The sequence below is a fragment of the Tetrao urogallus genome (genome assembly GCF_951394365.1).
Source record: "Tetrao urogallus genome assembly, chromosome: 12".
Taxonomy (NCBI): Eukaryota; Metazoa; Chordata; class Aves; order Galliformes; family Phasianidae; genus Tetrao; species Tetrao urogallus.
This window is the reverse complement of record NC_136825.1, coordinates 8,521,365-8,543,486: the sequence shown is the minus strand read 5'-3', so window position 1 is coordinate 8,543,486 and position 22,122 is coordinate 8,521,365. Positions and strand designations below refer to the sequence as shown.

Here is a 22,122-nt window from a genome sequence, read left to right as displayed (position 1 = left end):
TACCTGTTTCATACCTGGTTTGTGAACAGGGTGAGTGTACCCCAGCCCGTGTGGGCTGTGGAACTCAGGGTGCTGTCAGGGAGTGTTGCATGTACGAGCTGTGTGTCCCTGCTGATGGCCTGACCGCACCTTCTGCCTTTCCAGGTCATCGATACTGAGCGAGGTTTCCACCCGGTCGAGATCTAAACTGCCCTCTGGCAAAAATATTCTTGTTTTTGGTAAGTAGCAGATGCAGGAACGCGGCCCGTCTGCTTTCTGTAGAGGCAAAGCACGTTGAGAACAATGATGTGAACACACTGACGCATCAGTTGGATAAAATTAGCTCCTGTAACGTGATCTGTGGTGTTCTTTTCTCCAGGCTGGCAGTTTTACTTTCTTTTTGGCTTATGCTGTTAACTTATAATGTGTAATTAGATAAATGGGAGGTAGTGATAGACAGTGGAGTGCTTCTTTCTTATTTCTGTGGTATGAACCGTTGGATTCAGCTGGCATACTTGGAAGAAAACCCAGCAGGTTTTTCCCATAATCAATAAATACACAAGAAGATTTTTCGTTTCCAGGTGTGTTTTGAAATTCCGTTCAAGTTAATTCTGAAACTGTCTTTTTCTTTCCTGTAAAAACTTACTGGCAGGTGATGATGGCTCAGGTAAAACCACGCTTATGGCTAAAATACAGGGAGCGGAATATGGCAAAAAGGGAAGAGGACTGGAATACTTATATCTAAATATTCACGATGAAGACAGAGATGGTAAGGTCATCTTATATGTAATCTGTTTATGTGATTAAGTAGCTGACGTTTTTATGTAACTCTGGCTTCAACTTTGGGTTACACCCAAGTAGCTGGTTCCAATGTTGTGTGTGTTCTGTAAGGTATATTGATTTCTTAAGTGAAGGGCATTTTATGTTCAGATTTGATCTATTTCTTGCCTGTTTTATAGCTTCACCTGTGAATGAGGTAGAAGTGTGCTTGACCTATTGGTGTAGCTCAGGATTCAATTAATTTCAAGATAAATAAGTCTGCTGGTGTTGAGTTACAAGGAGATTATTTTCATTTAGTAGGACTGCCTTACAACTACAGAAAGGTGGTGGTGATACATCATCAAAATTTTATTTGGATATCAGATCAAAATTTAATATGAATTTTGGGATTTAAGGTTTTCTTGATTTCTTGAGCGGTGTGTGGAATTTTGATGAACTGTAGCTGAACCATTTTGTTGGAGTTGAATGAGTAAAGAATAGAACATGAAGTCAGAATTAGTGTTTCTCAAATTGCGGGTTTTCTCACTTGTCCCTTTTTGTTACTGTTGGTGATGATGATGTTCAGAAAAGCAAGAGACTGGTCTAATGGTGAGAATATCACTAATCTCATTTCATCTATTCTGCTGAAGGTTAGAGACAGGAAGAGGTGAAGAGTGAGCTCGTTGTTCTTGCTCCTAAATCTGCCTGTCTCGTTTGGGCAAACTACTGAACCTCTTTGTGCTAGTTTTCCTCCCCCAAGACTGGGAATGGTGGTCTTCCTGTATATGACCTTCTGAGTTTACAGTCGGGAAGAAGGAAGCAGTGATGGTGGTTTAACTGTGTTTCTGAAAAAAAGATGAACTGGGAAGATCCTGTCGTGGCATTTTGGAAATGGAAATGTACTGAAAGGTTTGCATGAGTTATTAAGTACTGTATGCATCTGGTTGTTATGGAGATTGGTCCTGTGCTCATGTGGTGATAAACTGTCTTTAGATAGTAGATTCGGCGCAGCTCGTGTATGAGCGCACTGCCTGTGTCATCAGTGGGTGCCTGATCTTACAGTTCCTAAAAATGTTCTGTGGTGTAAGTTTTAGCATTGAGGCCATTCCTTACTGCTTGAGGTTCTTCATGTATGTGCTTCCTCACTGTGTATCATAGTGTTCAGTACTGTGTAAATAGATCAGAGTGAAGAAACCCTAGGGCTGTTAAGATGCTGTGTGATATGGAGCTTAGGGCAGCTACAAAGGAGATGGTATTATAAGCAGATGTAACATAACATAAGTTAGACGTGATGTTCTTAGTGGTGCTGTTAAGCTTCAAGTATGTCCCTACTCTGGAAGTATTTGTGGGCTATTCCTGAAAGTGATAAGTATTTGTGGTGGTTAGGAGAGGCTTGTTGTAAGAGCTCTGGCAGTGTGTAGCAGGAGAAAATCAGACCTTTTTGACTAGCTGACTCAGCTGGATAATTCAGGTCTTCGTGCATCCCTTCAGTAGATGTGATAGGATCTAATAATATCTGCATCTTTCCTTTTTGTCTTGTTAGCATCATCAGCAAGCTAAATAAATAGCAAAGTAGGTCAGGACCTCCTGACAGATGAAGTTAACGCTCTGATTTCTCCAGTACATGCTCTGTTTTGTTTTAACTCTTCACATGCTTTAGGTGTGTACGTATTTGGATACAGTTTTGGGAACTAAACCTTTGCAACTGTCCCACAGTTCTTGGAAGCCGTGAAGAAACAAGAGATAGGTGGTCAGAAGCTAACTGCTGTATATTCATTTTTCAGCATATCTGCTTTTTACCATATTCTGGTCTACTTGAGACCAGCAAACCACATGGATTTATTTCCAGAGATGTCAGGTCAACACTGATAACTGAACCTCTGCGTCAGGGTGAAGAAGGTCTTGTCAGCTTCTTCCTCAAGTGCTGGGAGATGACTTTTCCCTTTTTTTGCTTTTTGGAAGAGTTTATTATTTCCATGAAAAATATTTTCAGTGGCAGTGGTGGATACCTAGCTTGGGTGTCAAAAATGCATGTCAACCCTGGTTCGGTTCTGTTCCATCAGGCATTAGATGGTTGCTGTAATACATGCTGCTTTGATCGTTAGGCCTCAGGATAGCTTAGAGTTTCAGTACTGGATCTCTTCTACCTGAAAAATCTCCTCCTTAGGGTACTATCCTAAATTCTGCCTAGGCTAAGACATTTGTTCCCGTAGAGACTCAGGGACACCCAACCAGCAGTACTGAGAGAGAGAGAGAGAGAGAGAGAGAGAGAGAGAGAGAGAGAGTTCTCCTAAGATACAGTATCCTTTGAGCATATGGCTTCTATGTATATGGCCCCTCAGTTCATCTGGATGAAAGTACTTACAGCACTAGCTGTGCAGTTGTCTCAGAATATTTAATGGCTTTTGGGCTCAGGCCCTAGAATCCTCTGTTAGTGGCATTTCCCAGGGATGTAAGTTAGAATTCTTTGCCTTTGTGTTGAGTAGGTGTCTTTGTGTCTCTGCTGTTTGCAAAGTCTGTTTGCTTTTGAGAGCTGTCTTAATTGGTGGGGTGTAGATGGGGGGGGGATCTGCATAATTTTATTACAGGATTTATTTCTGGAGTAACTTTCAGACTCTCATAGGATGATAGGTCACAGTTAAAGAGAGGGTGTGCAGCAGGTCAGTGAAATAAACTAAGTCAGCTGTTCAGGTGGCTGGCTTCGTAGCAATGCCCGTATGGGTTAGCAGGCAATTATAAATACCATAGAGATCTTTCAGTTGGTCTTCAGATTACCTCTGCAGTACAGTTGTCTCTGGCTGTGCAAAACATGCAGGTGAGATACAGTCATTCATACTTGTAAGAAAATCAAGTAGTCTTTTTTTTGCCTCAGGTTTGGACTGGCCTCAGCCATATCATGTACATATTCCAGTTGAACTGGTTATTCCAGCGTGAGCCAAGGGCTGCTGGTTTCTAATGGGATTTTTTTTGTCGACATCTTTAAACTAGTTCTATTGAAAGTGATTTTCTCCTGTTTTCTTCCACATATGGCTTGGATAATTACCATTGATACATTTTAAATAAAGGAAATGTTATTGCACTTCACAGAATCAAACTTCTGAAGTAAAATTGATCAAAGGTGGAAAACCCTTTCTGGAGCTTAAGGATAAAGTATTGACAGGATTTGGAGATGTAGTCTTAGCAGTGATTGTAATAGTCTTTAGTGAGCAACACCTGTTACTCCAGCAGGATCTGGTAATTATTTGCTCTGTGTTGGCATCTTGTGTCGTAGCCATGATGAAAGGTCCAGTTAACATTCACATCGTATGACTAATAGGAGCTTGATGTGGTGCTGACGAAGTTGAATTTGCCTTCTAGTCCTTGCCAAACTGTCAACAAGCAGTGCTGTAGCTTTCGGTGTGTTTTATATTTGTAGCAATTGAAAATCCCAAACTATACCTGATGGTTGTCTTTTTACTATAAGAAGGGAGGAAAACCTTTCACTTTTTATTTTCATATGGTGTTATATTAAAAAAAAAAAAAAGAAGAAAAGGCAAGCAATCAATGGTGCAATTACATTACATTAATGTGAGAGTTGGGCTTCTGGTCTTCTTGGCAGGTTGATTTCATTTGAGTGACAGTTCCACTGTGCATTCTAGGTTCAGTATGCATTCTAGATGTTAAGTACAAACTAAAACCTTAAGTAAGACAAAGGTGTTTAGTAAACAAAATATTTCCAACCTTTATTGTTATTGGCTTAAAAAAGTGGCAGCAAATCAGGGAATTAAGTTGTTCATTGAATTTTGTTACCTGCTAGGATGTGGAAGTCCTTTTTGTATTGAAACAGTCACCACAGGAGAAACTGTTGAAATGCAAATGAGAGTTGTAACTTTTTATAGCTTATAGGCAGAGTTTAGTTAGTTTTCTAAAAGTTAGTAGTGAGTATGGGGAGGAGGGAAGGGACAAATAATTGATTAATGATGTATTTCTTAAATATGCAAGAATTGTTTTAACTGCTCACTGCAAAAGATAGTTCTGAAGTGCCCAATTGGCAGAAAGATCTTTAATTAATTGGGAAGCATAACTGTTGGCCTTTGTGATGACTGATGATTGAATGCCCTGTGATACCCTAGCAGTACCTAAATAGGAGGATAACAGAGATGCAGAAGAAAGGCTGCCTGTGTACAGCATCTTGATGTAGTCTGTCTGTAACTTGGACTGTTCTGTGATGTTATTCGAGACCTAATTAGCAAGAGATATATGCATATCTCTGCGCTCTTTTCTCCTTCCAATTTCTTCAGTCAAATTTTTGCCTTTTTCTAGAGCCAACGTTTTTTGATCCTGATGTTTTTTTTTCTTGAAGTTCTGACAGCCACAGAGACTGGATTTATTTTGTGCAGCTGAAAGATTTGGAACACTTGTCAAGGAAACACAGGGACAACGGCTCATAAAACTCGGTAGCAGTTTTGAAAATCTGTGCTCTGCAGAGATTGGCCTGCAGACTGAGTGCATGTATTTCATAATTCATCTCTCATCTGTAATGCTTGTGGAGACCCACTGTTCCCTCTGGACATCTGGAATAGAATGGAGAACACTTTGAAAGAGATACTACAAAGAGTCTCCTAAATACAACAAGGAGACTTGCGTCTTTTCCACTGGAAGCTTCTGAGGATTATGTAATTTGGTTAGACTTGGTTGTCCAGAGTGCCTGATGCATCACTCCTGGATGATGCTGCATTTTCAGTTTCTTCTGTTCTTGGCAAAGTTCATGCTTGCTGCCTGTCCCAGGGGATTATTTCCCCTTGCATTTCAACAAAAGTTGTTTGATCACTATCCAGGTGCTATGGGGAGAAGCAAAAAACTGAAATACCAAGTCTTTTGTCCTGTACTAATTCTACAAAGACACTGTAAGTAGAAGCCAGTGTTAAGTCACCATGAATTAAGGGCTGATAGCTTTAAAGTTTGGTAGGTTTTATGTTTATCCTGTGTTTGGCTCCTCCTACTCCTGTGCTAGAGACCTAAGCTGCTTACTGTATCTTGTTTGCAGCTTAGTTCTGTTGTGAGATGTCTTGGGTTTGTTAAAGCAGTGTCTGAGGGACACTTAAGGCTTTCTGACCGAATGCAGCTGTGCCCACTGTCTTTGGAACTTGGCATTACACATGTGTTAGATGGGTGCTTGGTTTACTCGACATATACTTACCTCAAATTGAGAAGGGCCATCTGATGTCTAAAAGCTGTTGTGTCATCTGCCAATAATAAAAGCCAAGGAACTGAAATTACATGTTAAGCAAGAAGATTCTAAGTCAAGAACAGTCCTGTTTAAATGGAGGCATCTATCAATTAACGTAGGCACTTGTGCACCTGTGAGAAATGACAGGATCTGCTGGTAGCTGGGCTCTGCTCTTTCCTTTGACACTGAAGAAGTCCTCTGTTTGCTCCTATGCTAGCAAAGCAGCAGGCTGACATCCTTTGAACTACAACTATGCTTTTTCTTTTCAGATCATACGCGCTGTAATGTTTGGATTCTGGATGGAGACTTATACAATAAAGGCCTGCTGAAGTTTGCCGTTTCTGCAGAATCCCTGCAAGACACCATTGTGGTCTTTGTTGCGGATATGTCTAGACCTTGGACTGTTATGGAGTCTTTACAGAAATGGGCCAGTGTCTTGCAAGAACATATTGATAAGCTGAAAATTCCTCCGGAAGAAATGAGAGACATGGAACAGAAGTGTAAGTTTTTGTGCATCCCTACATAATTGCTTTTTTTTTTTTTAACCTGTCTCTTGCCACTTTCTTTGGTAATGATTAATATCTTCTGGTTAGTGTTTTGAGAATGCATTGAATAACGATTGCTTTGAAGTTATGAACATAACAGTAGACTGTTAGGCTTTAAAAGAAGTCTTGCAGTTTTGTTGTGCTAGCAAAATTTCAGGTGAATTGTCTAAATTCCTTGCAATCATGAGATTTTGATAATTTTTTTTTTTAAATCATTGCTTAAAAAACATGGAATCATGTTTTTAAAAACAGTGTCAGAATTCAGTAGCAAAGTGAGCTGTCTGCTTTCCTGTGGGTATCCAAAGCAGGTTCCATTCCCTACTATGTATGCTCCCAATATATTTCTTTGCCCTTGCTTTTCATGAGCCTCAGACCATGGTCCTGGTACGTCTCACTGTGGCTGTTCTTGCCGTGTGACTTTAGGAATGTTGTATAAATTTAGTTTCTTGCCTGGCATAACTGTGTCAGGAATGAATCTGGCACAGGCAAGCAGTTGCTGCTGCAGTACTGCTTCCTGCAGCTTCTTTTCTTCTGAAATAATTTGGAGAGTTCTTACAGACTTCTTTTCTGTATTCAAATTGAATTACTCCAAAAATAAATTCCTTCGGTGGAAAAGATCTTAGCAACGTGCTCCTTTGCAGCTCGAGTACAGATGGATACTGATCCTGGGTGGGCGCTGCTTTCTGTTGTTGGTGGTTTGTTTTTTGCAGGACTGGTTGCTGTGTTTACACCTTGGCAGATTCGGTCTCGTAGCTTCCTCAAGTTCACTTCAGGGAGCAGTGTAATCTGTTTGGCATGTGGGCATTCAGATGTATTTCTATAGCTGATCTCCTTTCTGAATGTTAAATACTGCTTTCCCAAAAGGCCTGTGCCTACACCATACTGGTTCAAGTATATGCTTGCTGATTGAAGCCATCTGTGGTTTGATCATCAGATTATATTAAATAAAAAACAATAAGGGAAAAAGCATTATTTTTGAGGAGTAGTGGATGGAAAAGCAGTTTGATTTCAAAATACTGCCTTTAACCTGATTTGCATTTTTGGAAGTGCACCGAATTTTATGGCAATTGAAATAAAGATGGAGTTCTTTGTGCTTCTGAAGCTGACTTTTGAATAGGAAAGTGTGTTCAGCCTTCGCTGAGTGTGCACTATGTGGAGGATTCAGTTACAGTCACAGCTTCAGCACAGCCCTTGGGGAACTGAGAAGCCGTTCCAGGAGTAGTGCCATGGACAGTTACAAAGGGAGTACCTTCAAAATTCCTGGTGTGTCTTGGTTTTTGATAGAGGGAAAGGAAAATGTGCAAGCTGCCTGTTTGACACGCTTGTAGGGCTCTGCTGCCATCGTGTGGGTGAGCGCTGAACTTCAGTCTGTTACAGACACGCAGGTAAAACGGGGCCTTCGTCTCGGCTGCAGAGCATCCCTCCTGCTGCTTCTCTCAGTCACTGTGTAGGATAGTTGTCTGCTCTCATACGTGACTTTTAAGTTTCTGTAGGCTGTCCCTAAGGCTAAATTGCTACTTAAAACTTTGGCTGCTGTAACGGCCAAGTATGCCCAAGAAATGGATGCTATGGTTCTGGCCATATTTTGCAGCATAACTTCTTTGAAAATAAAAAGCATGTGTGCCTGAAGTGTGTTTTGTGACTATGGTCCCCCAAAAGGCCATGCCTGCAGAGTTCTCCCTGCTGAAGTTCTGTACTGCCTCCTGAGATAAGCTGCTGCTCAGAAAGTGGAGAACTCCATGCAGCAATAGCAATTATGAAAAAAAAATGGGGTGATAAAGCATGTATGTAAAGCAGGCAATCAAAACATGGAACAGGTGCAGAGCTGTTAAATTCATGCTAGTAAAAGCCCCTCTGCAGCATTCTGCCTCATGGAGATATGTGTTTCCTGATTTCAGCTCTTATAACCATGTGCCCTTCTGCTTGCTTCTAGACTTAAGGTGGGGCACATGGATAAAGCTTTCAGTGGCAGCTCTGGTTCTTGTTGGCTCTGGGGAAATGTTTTCTCGTATCCATTTAAACTGTTGCTAGGTTATTATTTCTCTATTACTCAGATCTTACTGGTAGTTTCCGGAAAACGATGTTGTTAGCTCACCATTTTTGAATGGAGTTGAATTTTGGACTGCCTGCCTTTGCTTTCAAGGTTTTTGTGGCCTTTCTCCACCCTGCCTTTGGTGTTTGCTGTTTGAGATACAGACTCCAGGCTCTGCTGGGTGGATAATGCCAGGCTCCATCTGGCACATAGGAGACTTTCCCTTTGTGTTCAAGAGCTTCTATGATGGGAGGCAGGATGCATGTAAGGAAGCAAGAGGCTGCCTTGAAAAGAGCTGAAATATTCAGACTATACCAAGAATGTAATTTTGTCTGTGCTCAGTCCTCTTACTGAGCTGCTCTTGCTCGCTCTGGATTCAAATAAACCTTCAGTTCATGTGTTTTAACTTCATATTTAAATAGTGATTTATCAGAATTAGTACAATCAGTTCAGAGAAAGCCTGAATTATGTCTCCATACTTAATAATGCAAAAAAAACCCAAAAACAAACAGAAATCCGGAAGTGCAGAAATGCAGTATGCTTGTAAAATGGCTGTTATGTTATGGAGCATTTAGAACTGAATACATGAAAGACAGTAACATACCAGAAAATTAAGTCGTGTTTGAAGCTGAAGTGGTTGTATGTTGTCTGCCTTTTCTGCATCAAGCATACAGCTGTAAGAATTTGTAAAGTAAAAGAAACATACTTTTTCTGGACATCTCTTCAGCAGTTTCTCACTCAGACCAACATTTATGACCACACTGCACAAAAAAAGCCAAATGCTGCCTGAGTTATTGGTGAAGTGGAGTAGAGTGGTAGCAGGGCTCTGAATGCTTTTTGGTATTTTTCTTGTTCTGCTACTCAGTGCTTCTGTGTTCTGTGCACTCACTGAAGATGGTGTGTTTTGTCTGTAAAGTCTGCTAGTTGCTTTTTAGGTGCTGCTTCCCATCAGTTGCTCCTGTGCTAGGAGCAGTGCCTGCCCTTACAGGTAACTTCCAGTGATTCTTTGTAAATAATCAGCAGTATAAGAACAGAATTGTTCAATTAACTGGAAACTTGAATTTGCTTACTGTGTCAAATGCAAAAGTACCCTTATAATCCATTAAATACAAATAAAGATCTTACCTGGATGAGCCACAGGTTTGATAGTCAAATGAGCACACTGTAATGGATGCTTGATTTTTTCATTTTTATTTTTTAATTGCATGTTATCATCTGGTGATAGTTTTCAAGTCTGCTAGACAACTCACTGTGCTCTCATCCTTACTGGTACATAGCAGCAGTCATTTTTCTGCCTTTTATTGAATGTGCACTTGCTCCAATTTATTTCTATAAGAAAAAATGTTTTTTCACAGATCATTAAAACAAAAAACGGTGAATTAATGGCTGTACCTTACATAATGTCATTCCTTAATGTGGCGTGTATGGCAGAGAACATACCAATAAGCTTGCTTTAAGGAGGAGAGGAAATGCAGGCTCCTGTAAGCTGTTTGGGTGCATGATGAACTGCAGGTCCAATAGACGTCTGAGAGCAGAGATCAGGCGGGAAAGCAGTGGATGAGCGTGAAGTTGCTGTATGACAAAGGAACGCCTGAACAGAAATGGGTGTGCACTGGTAGCAGTTGTTGACAAGAGCTGTTTGTTGCACTTGTGATGCAGGTTTACTCCCACTGAAGTTCTGCGTGGAACGTGGGGCTGAAGGGGAGTCCTGACAAAACTGCTCCAGCACCCACCACTCCCTGGTGTTTAAATGGCTTGAAGCATGCTCAAAGCAGGTGCTTCTGTGCTCAAGATCCAATTGTCAGAGTTTCTCAGTACAGCTTTCAGCTGCTTTTATCCGTAATCACCAATTCAGCAATACCTTTGCTAACTGAAACTGTGTCTAGAAGCACTTCTCAGTGCTAGCCCTGGGTTAATAGCAGGCTGTGTGCAGGACTGACAGTGGACAGCAGCAGTGGCTTGTGCAGTTCAGTCTGTGGTGAAGGTTTCCTCCCTGGCACCAGATCAGCCAGGGTGGGATGCAGCTCTCTGTGTGCAGGGTACAATGGAATTTCCGTCTCCAGCTGCTGAATGTGAGGCAGTACTGACAGAGGGCATCTCCCTGAAAACATTTTGGTTTCTTCTCCACCAGAAGTCACTGCCTTCTTTAAGCCAGGTTTAAAAGTCTTTTTTTTTTTTTTTTTAATTAATTAAAAAAAAAAAATTCCTTGGTTCTTGTGAGATTCTGAACTGATGACTGAAAGTCTGTAGTAATCCATGTTTATGTATTTATTTTTATAACTTTGTATTTATATTTTATAACAAGAGCTTAGAGCTCTTTCATGAGAATGACACACGTTTGTTTCTGACGAACACTGCCATTTGTGCAGCTTTGGGCAGAATTGTTTTTCTGACTTGTCCTTTCTTCCACATCTCATTCTGCCACAGAAGTATTTCCTATTTAGAAAAGGTACAGTAACTTCATTTTGCAGGCTTTGTATTACAGACTTTGCTGAGTTTTTACCACTTCCTAAACCTCAGAAGTATCAGATGGCCCTGTCACGTGGCTGCATGTACTGAACAACAGGCTCTTTGTGAATGTGCTGGCGGCTCAGCCTTGTGGAAGAGCTTTCCTTACTGTATGTATGGTCTGCTCTCACCGTGGATCTGAGGACTTTGAGTGTAAGAAGGATGCCTTCATGGGAGCACGTGGTGGAGCTGTGGAGTGGTTGGCCTGGCGTGGACAGTGGGCTGTGGCACACAAGAGCTGCCACCCAGCTTGGTGAAGGAATGTGTGGGTCCCACTTTGCTTCCCGAATGGTGCTAATACTATTTTTAGATGCTTCAGTGTTTGGTAGTGCTCAGTGTATCAGTGGAACACTCAGCACTGCCATAGATGGAAGGACAGAACGCATCTCGCTTTCTCCAGGCTGTGCTGTAATTGTGCAGAATGTGGTTGAGTCTCTTTTGCTAACGTTTAGATGTCCTTGAGTCTGTATTTATGCAGTGTATGTTTTATGTTTCTGGCATTTGGCTCCTGTAAGAGAAATTTAGAGTAACGGAAACTTCAATTATGGTCTATAAGGTAAGTATTGTAAGAGCGGCTGTTTCAAAATAGTATTTTTTTTTTGTCCATTTACTAAATTTTGGGAGAGTTGTGTTTGAAGAGGCAACAAGGCTTAAAGTTGCATTGTGTTCTTGTGGAATGCTCATTTTAAAGAAAAAGAAGAAAAAAAGGAGATTTCAAGTTAGCGATTGATAAAAATATTTTAGCTCACATTATTTCTGATCTAAAAAGAACAGCTAATTCCTTTATTTTGTCTCACAAATATCTCTCTTTTCGTAGTTATAAAGGAATTTCAAGAGTATGTAGAACCTGAAGAAGGCTACCAAGGATCACCCCAGAGAAGGGGCCCTTCTTCAGGCCAAGAGGATGAAAGTGTTTCTTTGCCACTTGGAGAAAATGTGCTGACACACAACCTTGGTATTCCTGTGCTGGTAGTTTGTACAAAAGTGAGTTTCTAGTTCTGTTTGCTACTGTGGAAGCACCTAGTTACTTTACTGTTAGAATGTTGCATTATACAGCCATGCACAGTTTATTTTTGGATTAATAATATAATTATTATTAATCAAAATAAGACACTTATTTTAAAAGTAAGCTTCGTCATCAGTGTCAGTTTTTAATTTTGCAGAAGGGCAGTAACATGCTGATCACTTCATCTTTTGATGTAGTGGTGTCGTTTCAAAACCAGAGACTCAGAGTAAACGTGGTGTTTGTAATACTAAGGAAAGGGTAGAGACGTGCTGGGTTTAAATGATTGATTTTTTTCTGATATTGTTTTTCTCCTATTCTTCCAGTGTGATGCAGTGAGCGTACTAGAGAAGGAGCATGATTACAGAGAGGAGCACTTTGACTTCATTCAGTCACACATTCGTAGATTCTGCTTACAGTGTATCCTTCCCTGCTCTGAAGAGATTTTCTGAAATCTAGAAGCAAGAAAATAATGTTTTTGTTTTGAATTAGGCATAAAGTTAATCTGAGGAATTGCACTTCGAAGTAATATTTAGCTGTTTATTACATAGCTTTTCTTGCTGTAAAGGTGTTTAAAAATGCATACAACGTGCAGCTTTTCAAAGTTAAGTGACTAGGAGGCACCTAACTTTGGTATGTCAGTAAAAGTATCATGAATCTTCTCTTGTTGTGCTTCCTTTCTCTCCCCAAACACTGAGTGGTGATAGTTTTTGTCTAATTACTTTTTCAAACATGGATCCTAATAGATATGTGACTGTTGCACTCCTTTTTTGAAATTACTAATATAATTTTAAAACTTTATCCTATGTATTTTTCCTTAAATAAGTAATCAGATGGAGCTGCCTTGATTTATACATCAGTTAAGGAGGAAAAGAACCTTGATCTGTTGTATAAGTACATTGTACATAAAACGTACGGTTTTCAGTTTACCACTCCTGCCTTAGTGGTAGAAAAGGATGCAGTTTTTATGTAAGTCAATTGTACAAAGCAATCTGGAAGCATATTGCTTCTATTAAATGCCACACATTATACAGACATAGATGAAAGACCTACATCAATTATTTTATTGTATTATATTAAGTTGGAAATGGAATGTAAACTACGATAATAAATGTAAATACTTTAAGCAAGTATCTTTTTCCTTCTAATGGAAAGGATGTCGTATTGCAAAACTAGTCTTTGAAAATAGTATTTGAAGAAATAAGTGAGACTCGAGTTGCTGTCTTTTGTCATTTTTCATATCTATGAAATACTTTCAGACATCTCTTCTAATTATATGTTCTCAGTCTTGTTTTTAAACAAAAATGACTCTAATGAAATCTTCTGACAAACTTCGGCACATACCTGTTGCGCTTCCAGCAATTTGGAAGCATCTTTTAGAAGTGCCACTTTTGAAGTGTTTTGATTTTTGTTACTTTAGATAAAAGATACCTGGAGCATACTGGCTGGTTCTGAAAAGAGCAATATGTAAACTTGAATGGTTTGTGTCATTTTTTCGGAACAAGTGGTCTCTGTATCTGTAATTTCTGTGGCTCAAAAGACAAAGCTTTCCTTCAATTCTTTTCATAGACCTGCTGGTTGGGACAATGAAAAGAAAATTGCCATTTTACATGAAAACTTCACAACAGTGAAACCAGATGATACATATGAGGACTTCATTGCAAAACCTCCTGTACGAAAGGTAAGAAGAGGTAAACTCTTTTCCGTCTGATAAATAAGTAGAGTTTGCTTGAATGGTTTCTAACAGCAGTGTTGAAAATCTTCAAGTCTAAATACTTTTTTTTGTATCCAAAAGCATAAACTGTCAGGTCTTTATTTTCCACTAATTTAAGATACTAAAACAAAGAAATCATTCACCCTAGTGAATCGAAGGCAGTCCAAAATCATCCATTTCATGTGAACCTTTTGGGCAGTGTAGTGCAAAAATGCCTTTTGTAAACTGAGTATGCTATTCTAAGAGTTCAACAGTTTCACAAGTGCTTTTTAGGCTATTATAAAAAAGAGACCCTGGTAAGGAAGAAAGTGTATTACTGACATTAGTGCTAACCCTTGTTGTGATTGCATCAGCTGTTAAAATTGATCAAGGATCAGTGTAATGTTTTTGGGAGCTGTGGGGTTGAAAGGTTTTACAGAGTAAGGTAATAAAATAGGTATTTGAAAGATGCTGATGAGATTGAAAACTGAACTTAAAAAGACAAATATGGCTACTTATCAGGAACTCTTTTTCTGAGGGGAATTTCCACCAGCTTGCTTCCTTGCTAGGTTACTTATTCACATAAAATGTTTTTTAATCACAACTTCTTCCATATTTCTTCTCTTTAATGTGTGAAAGAAGTTAAATTATTTTAAGTAACAGTGCTAAACTTCTGTCTCCTTTTCTTTGCTATTGACCACCAAGCCAAAAAAAAAAATTGAAATCAATTTCTATTTTTAATTTTTTTTCAACAGTTAGTCCATGATAAAGAGCTGGCAGCAGAAGATGAGCAAATATTTCTTACGAGACAGCAGGTAAAAAAAAACAAAGCCTTACTGTATAAGACTTCACTTTAAGCTCTCCATTATTATTTGCCTCCAGTTTTCCATTCCTCATTCGCTTTACAAGATAATGACTTCTCAGCTTTGCAACTTCAAATGTAATTGTGAGCTAAGACTTGCATGTATTTGTATGCATATGAGTAGGGAATATGGCCACTTGACTTGGTAAATTGAAAGGAAAATATGCTGAAAACAAAACCAAAAAAATCATTCTAAGGGAGAAGAATAAGATCATTTGAAATTTCACGACTTGCATAGGTCAATCTGTAAAAGTGTAAGTACCATTTTCTTACAGCTAGAGGCTTGAAAGCAAGAAAATAATGTTTTAAATTTGAATTAGGCATAAAGGTGTCAAATTTAGCCATGCTGTGTCTTATTCTCCTTTGTTTATAAGAGCTGCTCTGTTAGTTAAAAGAAAACAAGTAATAGTTTTCTGTGTAGTTGATTGTAAGTATCATAAAGGTTACAGAGACTTGAGTGTCAGTGGTTCTGATTTGTGGTTCTGAAATGTGTTCGTGTAAGACAAAGGACTAAAGGAAATGTATTTGTTTTAGCTGTCTCCTAGTGGTGAAGTTTGGAAGTCTATCAGTACTGAAGAGGAAGTCTATAAATAGCAGAAAAGTGAATGATTAAATAAACTAATAGTGAGCTTCACTGTATTTTATTCCTTTGTAGTTCCTGGAATGTATTTAACATTCTTAATATGCTGTTTTTGCAGTCATTCCTTGCCAAACAGCCAGCAACGCCTACAAGAGCATCAGTAAGTAGATCCAAGAGAAGAGTAGGAGGTGTTTTGTTTTTTTCTATGGAAAAGAGTGAGAGATTCTAAACTGTAGAGGTCCATGTTATAAACATGAAATAGATAATCTTCTCAAACTTCAGAAAATTACAAAATATTTGATAATATTTTAACATTACTAAGAAATGAATTCATTCTAACTAGCTGTGGAAACAGAAATATCTGATGATTATTGAACTGAAAATTTCATACACTGATTCATTCTTTCCCTTAGTGGAGGCACAGACCCAAAATAACCTGCGTTGACTTTATTTATTTCCTCTGGTGTATAGAGTACATTGGCAGTATGAAAGTTTCTTTTTAATGTTGCATTTAGTTTATGTAATCAATTCATTCAATTTGTTCTCTGATCTGTGTGATACTGATTTTTTTTTTTTTTTCTTTTTTCTTTTTTTAAGGAATCTCCTGCAAGAGGACCTGCAGGATCCCCAAGAACTCAAGGCAGAGCCGGTCCTGCCAATGTACCTAGTGCCTCACCAATAACATCAGTTAAGAAACCAGATCCAAATATCAAAAGTATGAATTAGCATCTTACTATTTTTTATTGTGTTGTTTCCCTTAGAAAAAAATATTCCTAAAAAATAAAGATCTTGGAATTTATTCACTAGTAGTGTAGTGTCAGTTTAATAACACAAATCAATTTATGGCATCAATCCATTTTTTTTTTGTTTGATTTTGTCATGCATGTGACTTGCAGTTCTGTTACTGACAAGCAGTTAGAAAGAGTTGAAATACATTAATTTTTTACATTGCTTAAGTACATTTTCTATGCATTGATTGGATTATTAGAATGCAGACTGGTTTAAAGTTCACATTTTTATACTTTTCAGCCTGGAGAAGAGAAGGAAGTGAGGTGACCGGATAGCGGCCTTTCAGTACCTAAAGGGGAGCTACAGGAAAGAAGGGGAGAGACTCTTTAGCAGGGTCTGTGGTGATAAAATAAGGGGAAATGGTTTCGAGCTAAGGGAAGGTAGGTAGGTTTAGGTTAGGTATAAGGGAAAAATCTTTTACAGTGAGGTTAGTGAGGCACTGCAACAAGTTACCTAGTGATGTGATTGATAACCTGTCCCTGGAGACTTTCAGGGTAGGGCTGCATAAAGCCCTGGGCAACCTGATCGACCTGTGGTGTACATTGCAGGGGAGTTGGAGTAGATGGCCTTCAGAAGTCCCTTCTAACTCTATGATTGTGTTCTATATTTGAGGTTTATTTCCTTGGTTTGTAAATGTTATCTCTGTATGGGAAAAAATAAATTCACTGGTAGTAACTATTGTATAAATATATAAATATGCTTTTTGTTTGTGTGTGTGTGTGTTTTGTTCAGATAATGCTGCAAGTGAAGGTGTCTTGGCTAGTTTCTTTAACAGTCTCTTGAGCAAAAAGACTGGCTCTCCTGGGAGTCCTGGTGCTGGAGGAGTGCAAAGTACAGCCAAGAAATCAGGTATTTGAGTTGTTACTGCATGTTTGAAATATTTTATTTGACCTGTGTTGGCCTAAATGCTTGTATCTTTTAAGCTGATGAGTGAAGTGGCAGATCTTGACAGATGACGCAATGCCAAAATGTGCACATGAAGTTCTCTTAAAGTACTACTGCAACTTCGTGACTCAGGGCTTCTATTAAACTTGTTATAACTCAGTTCTCTGAGTGAAATGTAAATAACATTTGATTCTGTGTCCAGAAGGTGCTAATCTTTTACATTAGAGTTCCTTGTCTTCTTGACACTTAACTACTGTACTACTTAACAGAAGAGCATTTCATTGGGTTTAGAATGTAGTTTCCAGTTGAACTATTGAAATCTTTACATCATTCAAATTTAAATGAATTATATATTACAACAGCTTGAAGTTATCTCATAATTATTTTACTATTTTATTATGATTCAACACATCAAGTGGATTTGTTCTGTGTATATGCCTATGACTGCATTGTATGAGATATTTACTAGTAAACAATTACAGTATTTTAGATGAAAATAAACAGAACAAATAGAATAGTATCTACAAAATTAAGCATTATCAAGTGCATGGTTGTTCCAGCCAATCTTAGAAATTCACTTCTTTGCTGATTGCTTTACTGTGCATTTTCAGTAGTGGCATTCCTGTCACACTGTACACTCAAGAGCCTTCCAGAGTTATTTCACTACTGAATTATTGCTAGATACTCTACTTCTAATCCTAGAAGCGATTTCATGTGTAATTTAATGATTAAACCCACAGTTTCTGATAATGCTTAGAAGAGAGTGTAAGACCCGAATGTTCTGAACTGGAGTTAAAAAAGAGGTTTGATGCCAGACAGTGATGATATAGCAATTGAAAGAACAAGAGGGAATAGTTGGAGCATGTGTACTGGAACTGGAAACTATTTCTAGAGAATTAAAATAAAGTGCGTATAATCAGTCATTTATTTACTTATTGGGAAGACTTTTACATGACACTTTATAAACTGTAATCTCCAGAATGGCTAGAATTTGATTCAGTATTGAATAATACTTGAGTCAGTATTTTGTGGGTCTGATTTTTTTTTTTTTTTTTTTTTTCCCTCCAACATTTGCTATGAATTCTGCAGATCTCCTAATTAGATCTCCTTATTGAATTTATTTATTATTTAAGTAAAAATAAATGGGCTTTTGTATTATATATTCCCATTTCATTTTCATTATAGAATTTTATCTACATTAAAAATATTAAATTCTGCCCTAAAATAGAGTGCCTTCTCCCATTAAACACTGCTCCATCCAGTTCACTGTTGTGTGATTACTTACTGCAACGTCAACTTATCTGTTTTTATAGAAATGAGACTAGAAATAATTTTTAGAGGCTATTTCATCCCTTTTCTTTATCAAAGTAGAATCAGTTTTGGAGCCCCTGAGTGATACTTGAAAAACAGCAAACCAACAACAAAAAATAAATGAAAACCAACCGAACAAAAAACCTCTGAGATAGATGCAGTGTCATCTCTCTGGGAAGTCTGTTCCAGAACTTAACTTCTTAGTTATTTTTTTTCTAACATACAGTCAGTATATCACTATTCCAGTACTATTCATCTTTTTCTGGAGAGATGGAGGATATCCTGTCTTTCTTCAGAGCAGTCTTCTGCATATTGGAATACTACTGGCCATTTTCCTGTGATTTTTGTCCAAACTGCAGAAGTAACACTTGTCAGCCAGCCTTTCCTCATAGGGTGTATCTATGGCTCTGATAATTCTGACTGTTATGCTATGTACTTTTGACTGTTTAGATGACCTTTTTCTTTTGCTGCTGAGATGTGAATGCACTACTTCAGACAAGGCTTTGTCGGCCTTAACAAGAAATTAATTAATCTGCATTACCATCACAGCATGACTTGTGCCAGGGTTGTGTTTTTTTGGCTGTATGATATTGGTCAACCTTTGTTAGAGCAATACAGACAGTTTAATACAATTTCCGCATCCTAATAGGATGTTTTCTAGGCTTGATTAAATTACCTGAATATTTACAAAGGCACTATTTTATTTCTTTTGCTTTCTGTTTTTTGACAGTTTATATAAATAACTTTTTTACATCTAATTCTCTTGTTCAAAATCCTTTGTAGTTTCTTTGAGAATGCTAGCCTGCATATCTGGGAATGGTTGGACAGTGTAGGTTGTTGTTCTTGAATACTGACTAGTAGTATGGATAATTAATGGGTAATTTTATAAATTACAATTCTTTTTTTTTTTTTTTTTTTTTTTTTCTTCCCCTAAGTAGAGACTGTTTTTTCTAGTTTATATGAAGGTTATGTGAGATGTGATATCGACCGCTTCTCCCTTCTCCACAGGACCTGTTATCCTATCATAGAAAGAAATTTGGTTGGCTTGACACACCTTATTGGTAACAGATCCATGCTATCGTACTGCTAGGCTGTTCATAAACATCTAAACCATCATTGCATTTTATGGACAAATAGTAGAGTAAAAACTAACTAGTTTTTAATGAGCTTTACTATTTCCTCTTTCAGTCTTCTAGAACATCATGTGCCTTCAGGAGTTCTCAGAGATGACTAATGGCTAGTTTTAGTTGTTGTTTTTTGGTCAGCATTAACTTCTAATTTAAGTAGATTATTTCTCTCATGAAACATCTAGAGACAGCAGTCACACATCCTTTCTTAACTCTTTGTTTTATTAGACTAAATTAGATGAGTTCTCTTCTAGCCTTCTGATAAAAGCTGAGCTCTATTTTCTCTGCTAGTTTCTTCTTCATTACTTGCCATCATTGGCTTATCTTTTCTTGAACATGAGTGATTAGAATTGTGTGCAGCACTCCAGATACATCTCATTGTAGTGCCTGCAGCAGCATTTGTCTTTCTTTGGTGGAAGTCCCTCTCCTGAGGGATCACAAGATTGCAGTTGGCTTTTCTTGGCTGTATCAAGTTGGTAGCTCACACTCGTCCCCTCACTTTTGGAACAGAACTGTCGGCTTTCAGTCACAAGAGAATATGCCTGTTCCTTGTCAGATGATGTTCTCACATCTTATGCTCAAGCAATATATGATTAAACTTTCCTGAGAAGGTAAGAAGGACTCTTAACACTGATGTCTGAAAAGCTCTTGTTGAGTTTATAAAGGCAGCTGTTTAGTTGTTCTTTTGTGGAAGGGTTGAGGAGAGTATCTTAAAATGTTTTAAAATGAATTAAGGCAGCCTTGTACTAAAATAATATTTGTGAGGATTATAAGTATCTAATTAAACTACTTTAAGAGCCCTAAGTTTTCAGAAGGTTGCCACTAAAAGTATTTGTCTTTTTAAGAGATTGCCTGTTTCTCCCACCGTTGTAAATATCCTGTGGTTGAAATTGAGATATTGTTACAGGTTGAGAGAGACATTATGGATTTCAAATAATGATCAGCCTGATCAATTGGTTTGCCCCACATCTTATTTGAGAGAATACTCTGATCTGGGTAGAAATCCATCTTACTCGCTTCTATGCTGTGCAGTTTTTCACCCACTCTGTTTGCTTTGACGTTGCTGGACTATCTTTTTCCAGTTGTAGATCTTGACTCTTCAAAAAGCTTCAAATGATGGATTCTGTGATGAACATCTTATTTCCTTATGTATCTACAGATACGAAAGATTTATTTCATTTCTGTTCACAAGATACTTTCACTTTGAAAGGTTTGACTTCACCCTTCCAGATGAAGAGCTGGAGTTCCCAGCTCTCATTTTACACTTAATTGGCTAAGGCCGCTACCACTCTTGGTGATATTCTTGTAGGGAAACTGAAAGCAAATATCAATGTAGTTTACAATGGAGGGGTATTTTAAATTTTCTTAATAAGAGCTCTTTTGTTTCTTTTCATTTGAAAGGTGGTCATCTGTGACAGTGGTAATGGGGAGTGTATGAAACTATGTATTGCTCAATAGTTTGGCAGTGTTTTTCACAGGTGATGTGAGGCAGTGGCGGGAGACAACTGTAATGATACAGTGCATTTCTTATATATAAAAAAAAGCCATGATTGATGTTTAGACCTACTTTTGCTCAAGTGGTTAGAATTTATTTAAATCAGAGTGCCCTTATTCTACCAGGGAAGTTTTTTGTATTGTAATTTGTAAATTTATTACATTTTTTAATAAAAATTGTTTAAATATTGATGCTTTGAATAGATGCTTTTAAGAATACTGTGGCTTATGATCAGCATTTAAATCTAAAACCAATGCAGTGATTAAAAGTAGCCTTTTAACTTAGTCTTTGTACTTTGGAAAAAAAAACTTAAATCTTCAACAGTCAAATCTTGCCTTCCTAATGTTTTCAGCATGTACCCTGGAAAAAATCCACCTAATATTTCACACACATTTGAACTGGAAAACAGATGCTTGTTAAATTCTTTGGCTGTGTAAGGAAGCAGTACATGGTTATATAATCTATTTTTTTGTCTAAAAGTATAGGTTTTTAATCTTAAATGCTTGTACACTGTGGGCTTTAGAATATATTGTTCCAATTTTAATGATTAATTCATCTGTGGGTTTATAATTTTCAGAATGAGGGAATTAAACTGTAGTTTAGTGGGAGAATTGTTAAAAAGTTTTGAGTCTAATATAAAAATGTATGATATGCTGTTCCATGAAATACTTCAGTGTGCCTGTTTTCAATTGAAGAAGTCCTTTGAAATGATGGCTCTGAGATATTAAATGAGTACGCAGTTCATGTCCCCCTTTGTAAGGGAAGCATTGTCTGCGGACATGAAAGAGTTAGTTGTTTAATATTGAAATGCATCAGGAATAACTGCGACCAAACAAATGTGATTTTTCTAGCAGGTGTCCTACGTACTTGGGAGAGCTTGTGGTTGAAATCTTTGTTGAAAAGACTCCTTGCTATATGTATTAATAATAGAATTGTGTACAGTTAATTTTTCTAGAAAATTCTAAGTGTGATTGTTTTTAAGATTCTTGTTGCTTTGGTGTATGTTGCAGATATTTTCATGCTTTGTATCTTGTTTTTGGTTGAATCAAATCTTGTACCGGTCTTTATGTAGATGTTACCTTGTATTTAGTCAGGCCCAATGTTGTTGGGTAGGTGGTGAAATAAGAAGCAATTAAATAGTATACTGACATAAAAAATGATCCTATGAATGCATGTACTCATCAGTTAAAATCTTTTCTGGAAGGTAGGTTGCTTTAACCTTGTTCTTTTCTTTTTAGGACAAAAAACAGTTTTGACAAATGTTCAAGAAGAATTGGATAGGATGACTCGCAAGCCAGACTCTATGGTAACAACAAGCTCTCCTCCGACAGAGAATGAAGCTTGA

General features: G+C 37.9%; 1 protein-coding gene across 3 annotated transcripts in view; it reads left to right on the top strand.

Annotated features, from left to right (window-relative positions):
* DYNC1LI2 (dynein cytoplasmic 1 light intermediate chain 2) overlaps positions 1-22,122 on the top strand; it is a gene marked incomplete at both ends in the record, with an annotated part of 22,900 nt that extends 778 nt beyond the window's left edge. The window contains 12 exons of one of the 3 annotated variants that reach the window (XM_079541649.1): positions 145-218; positions 632-748; positions 6,217-6,447; positions 11,850-12,016; positions 12,362-12,455; positions 12,869-13,004; positions 13,605-13,716; positions 14,484-14,543; positions 15,289-15,330; positions 15,768-15,885; positions 16,692-16,808; positions 22,016-22,122. In XM_079541649.1, the coding sequence (XP_079397775.1) occupies positions 145-218; positions 632-748; positions 6,217-6,447; positions 11,850-12,016; positions 12,362-12,455; positions 12,869-13,004; positions 13,605-13,716; positions 14,484-14,543; positions 15,289-15,330; positions 15,768-15,885; positions 16,692-16,808; positions 22,016-22,122 (1,375 nt within the window). The remainder of the gene's footprint in view (positions 1-144; positions 219-631; positions 749-6,216; positions 6,448-11,849; positions 12,017-12,361; positions 12,456-12,868; positions 13,005-13,604; positions 13,717-14,483; positions 14,544-15,288; positions 15,331-15,767; positions 15,886-16,691; positions 16,809-22,015) is intronic. The other 2 variants (XM_079541647.1, XM_079541648.1) reach the window with 2 other exon arrangements.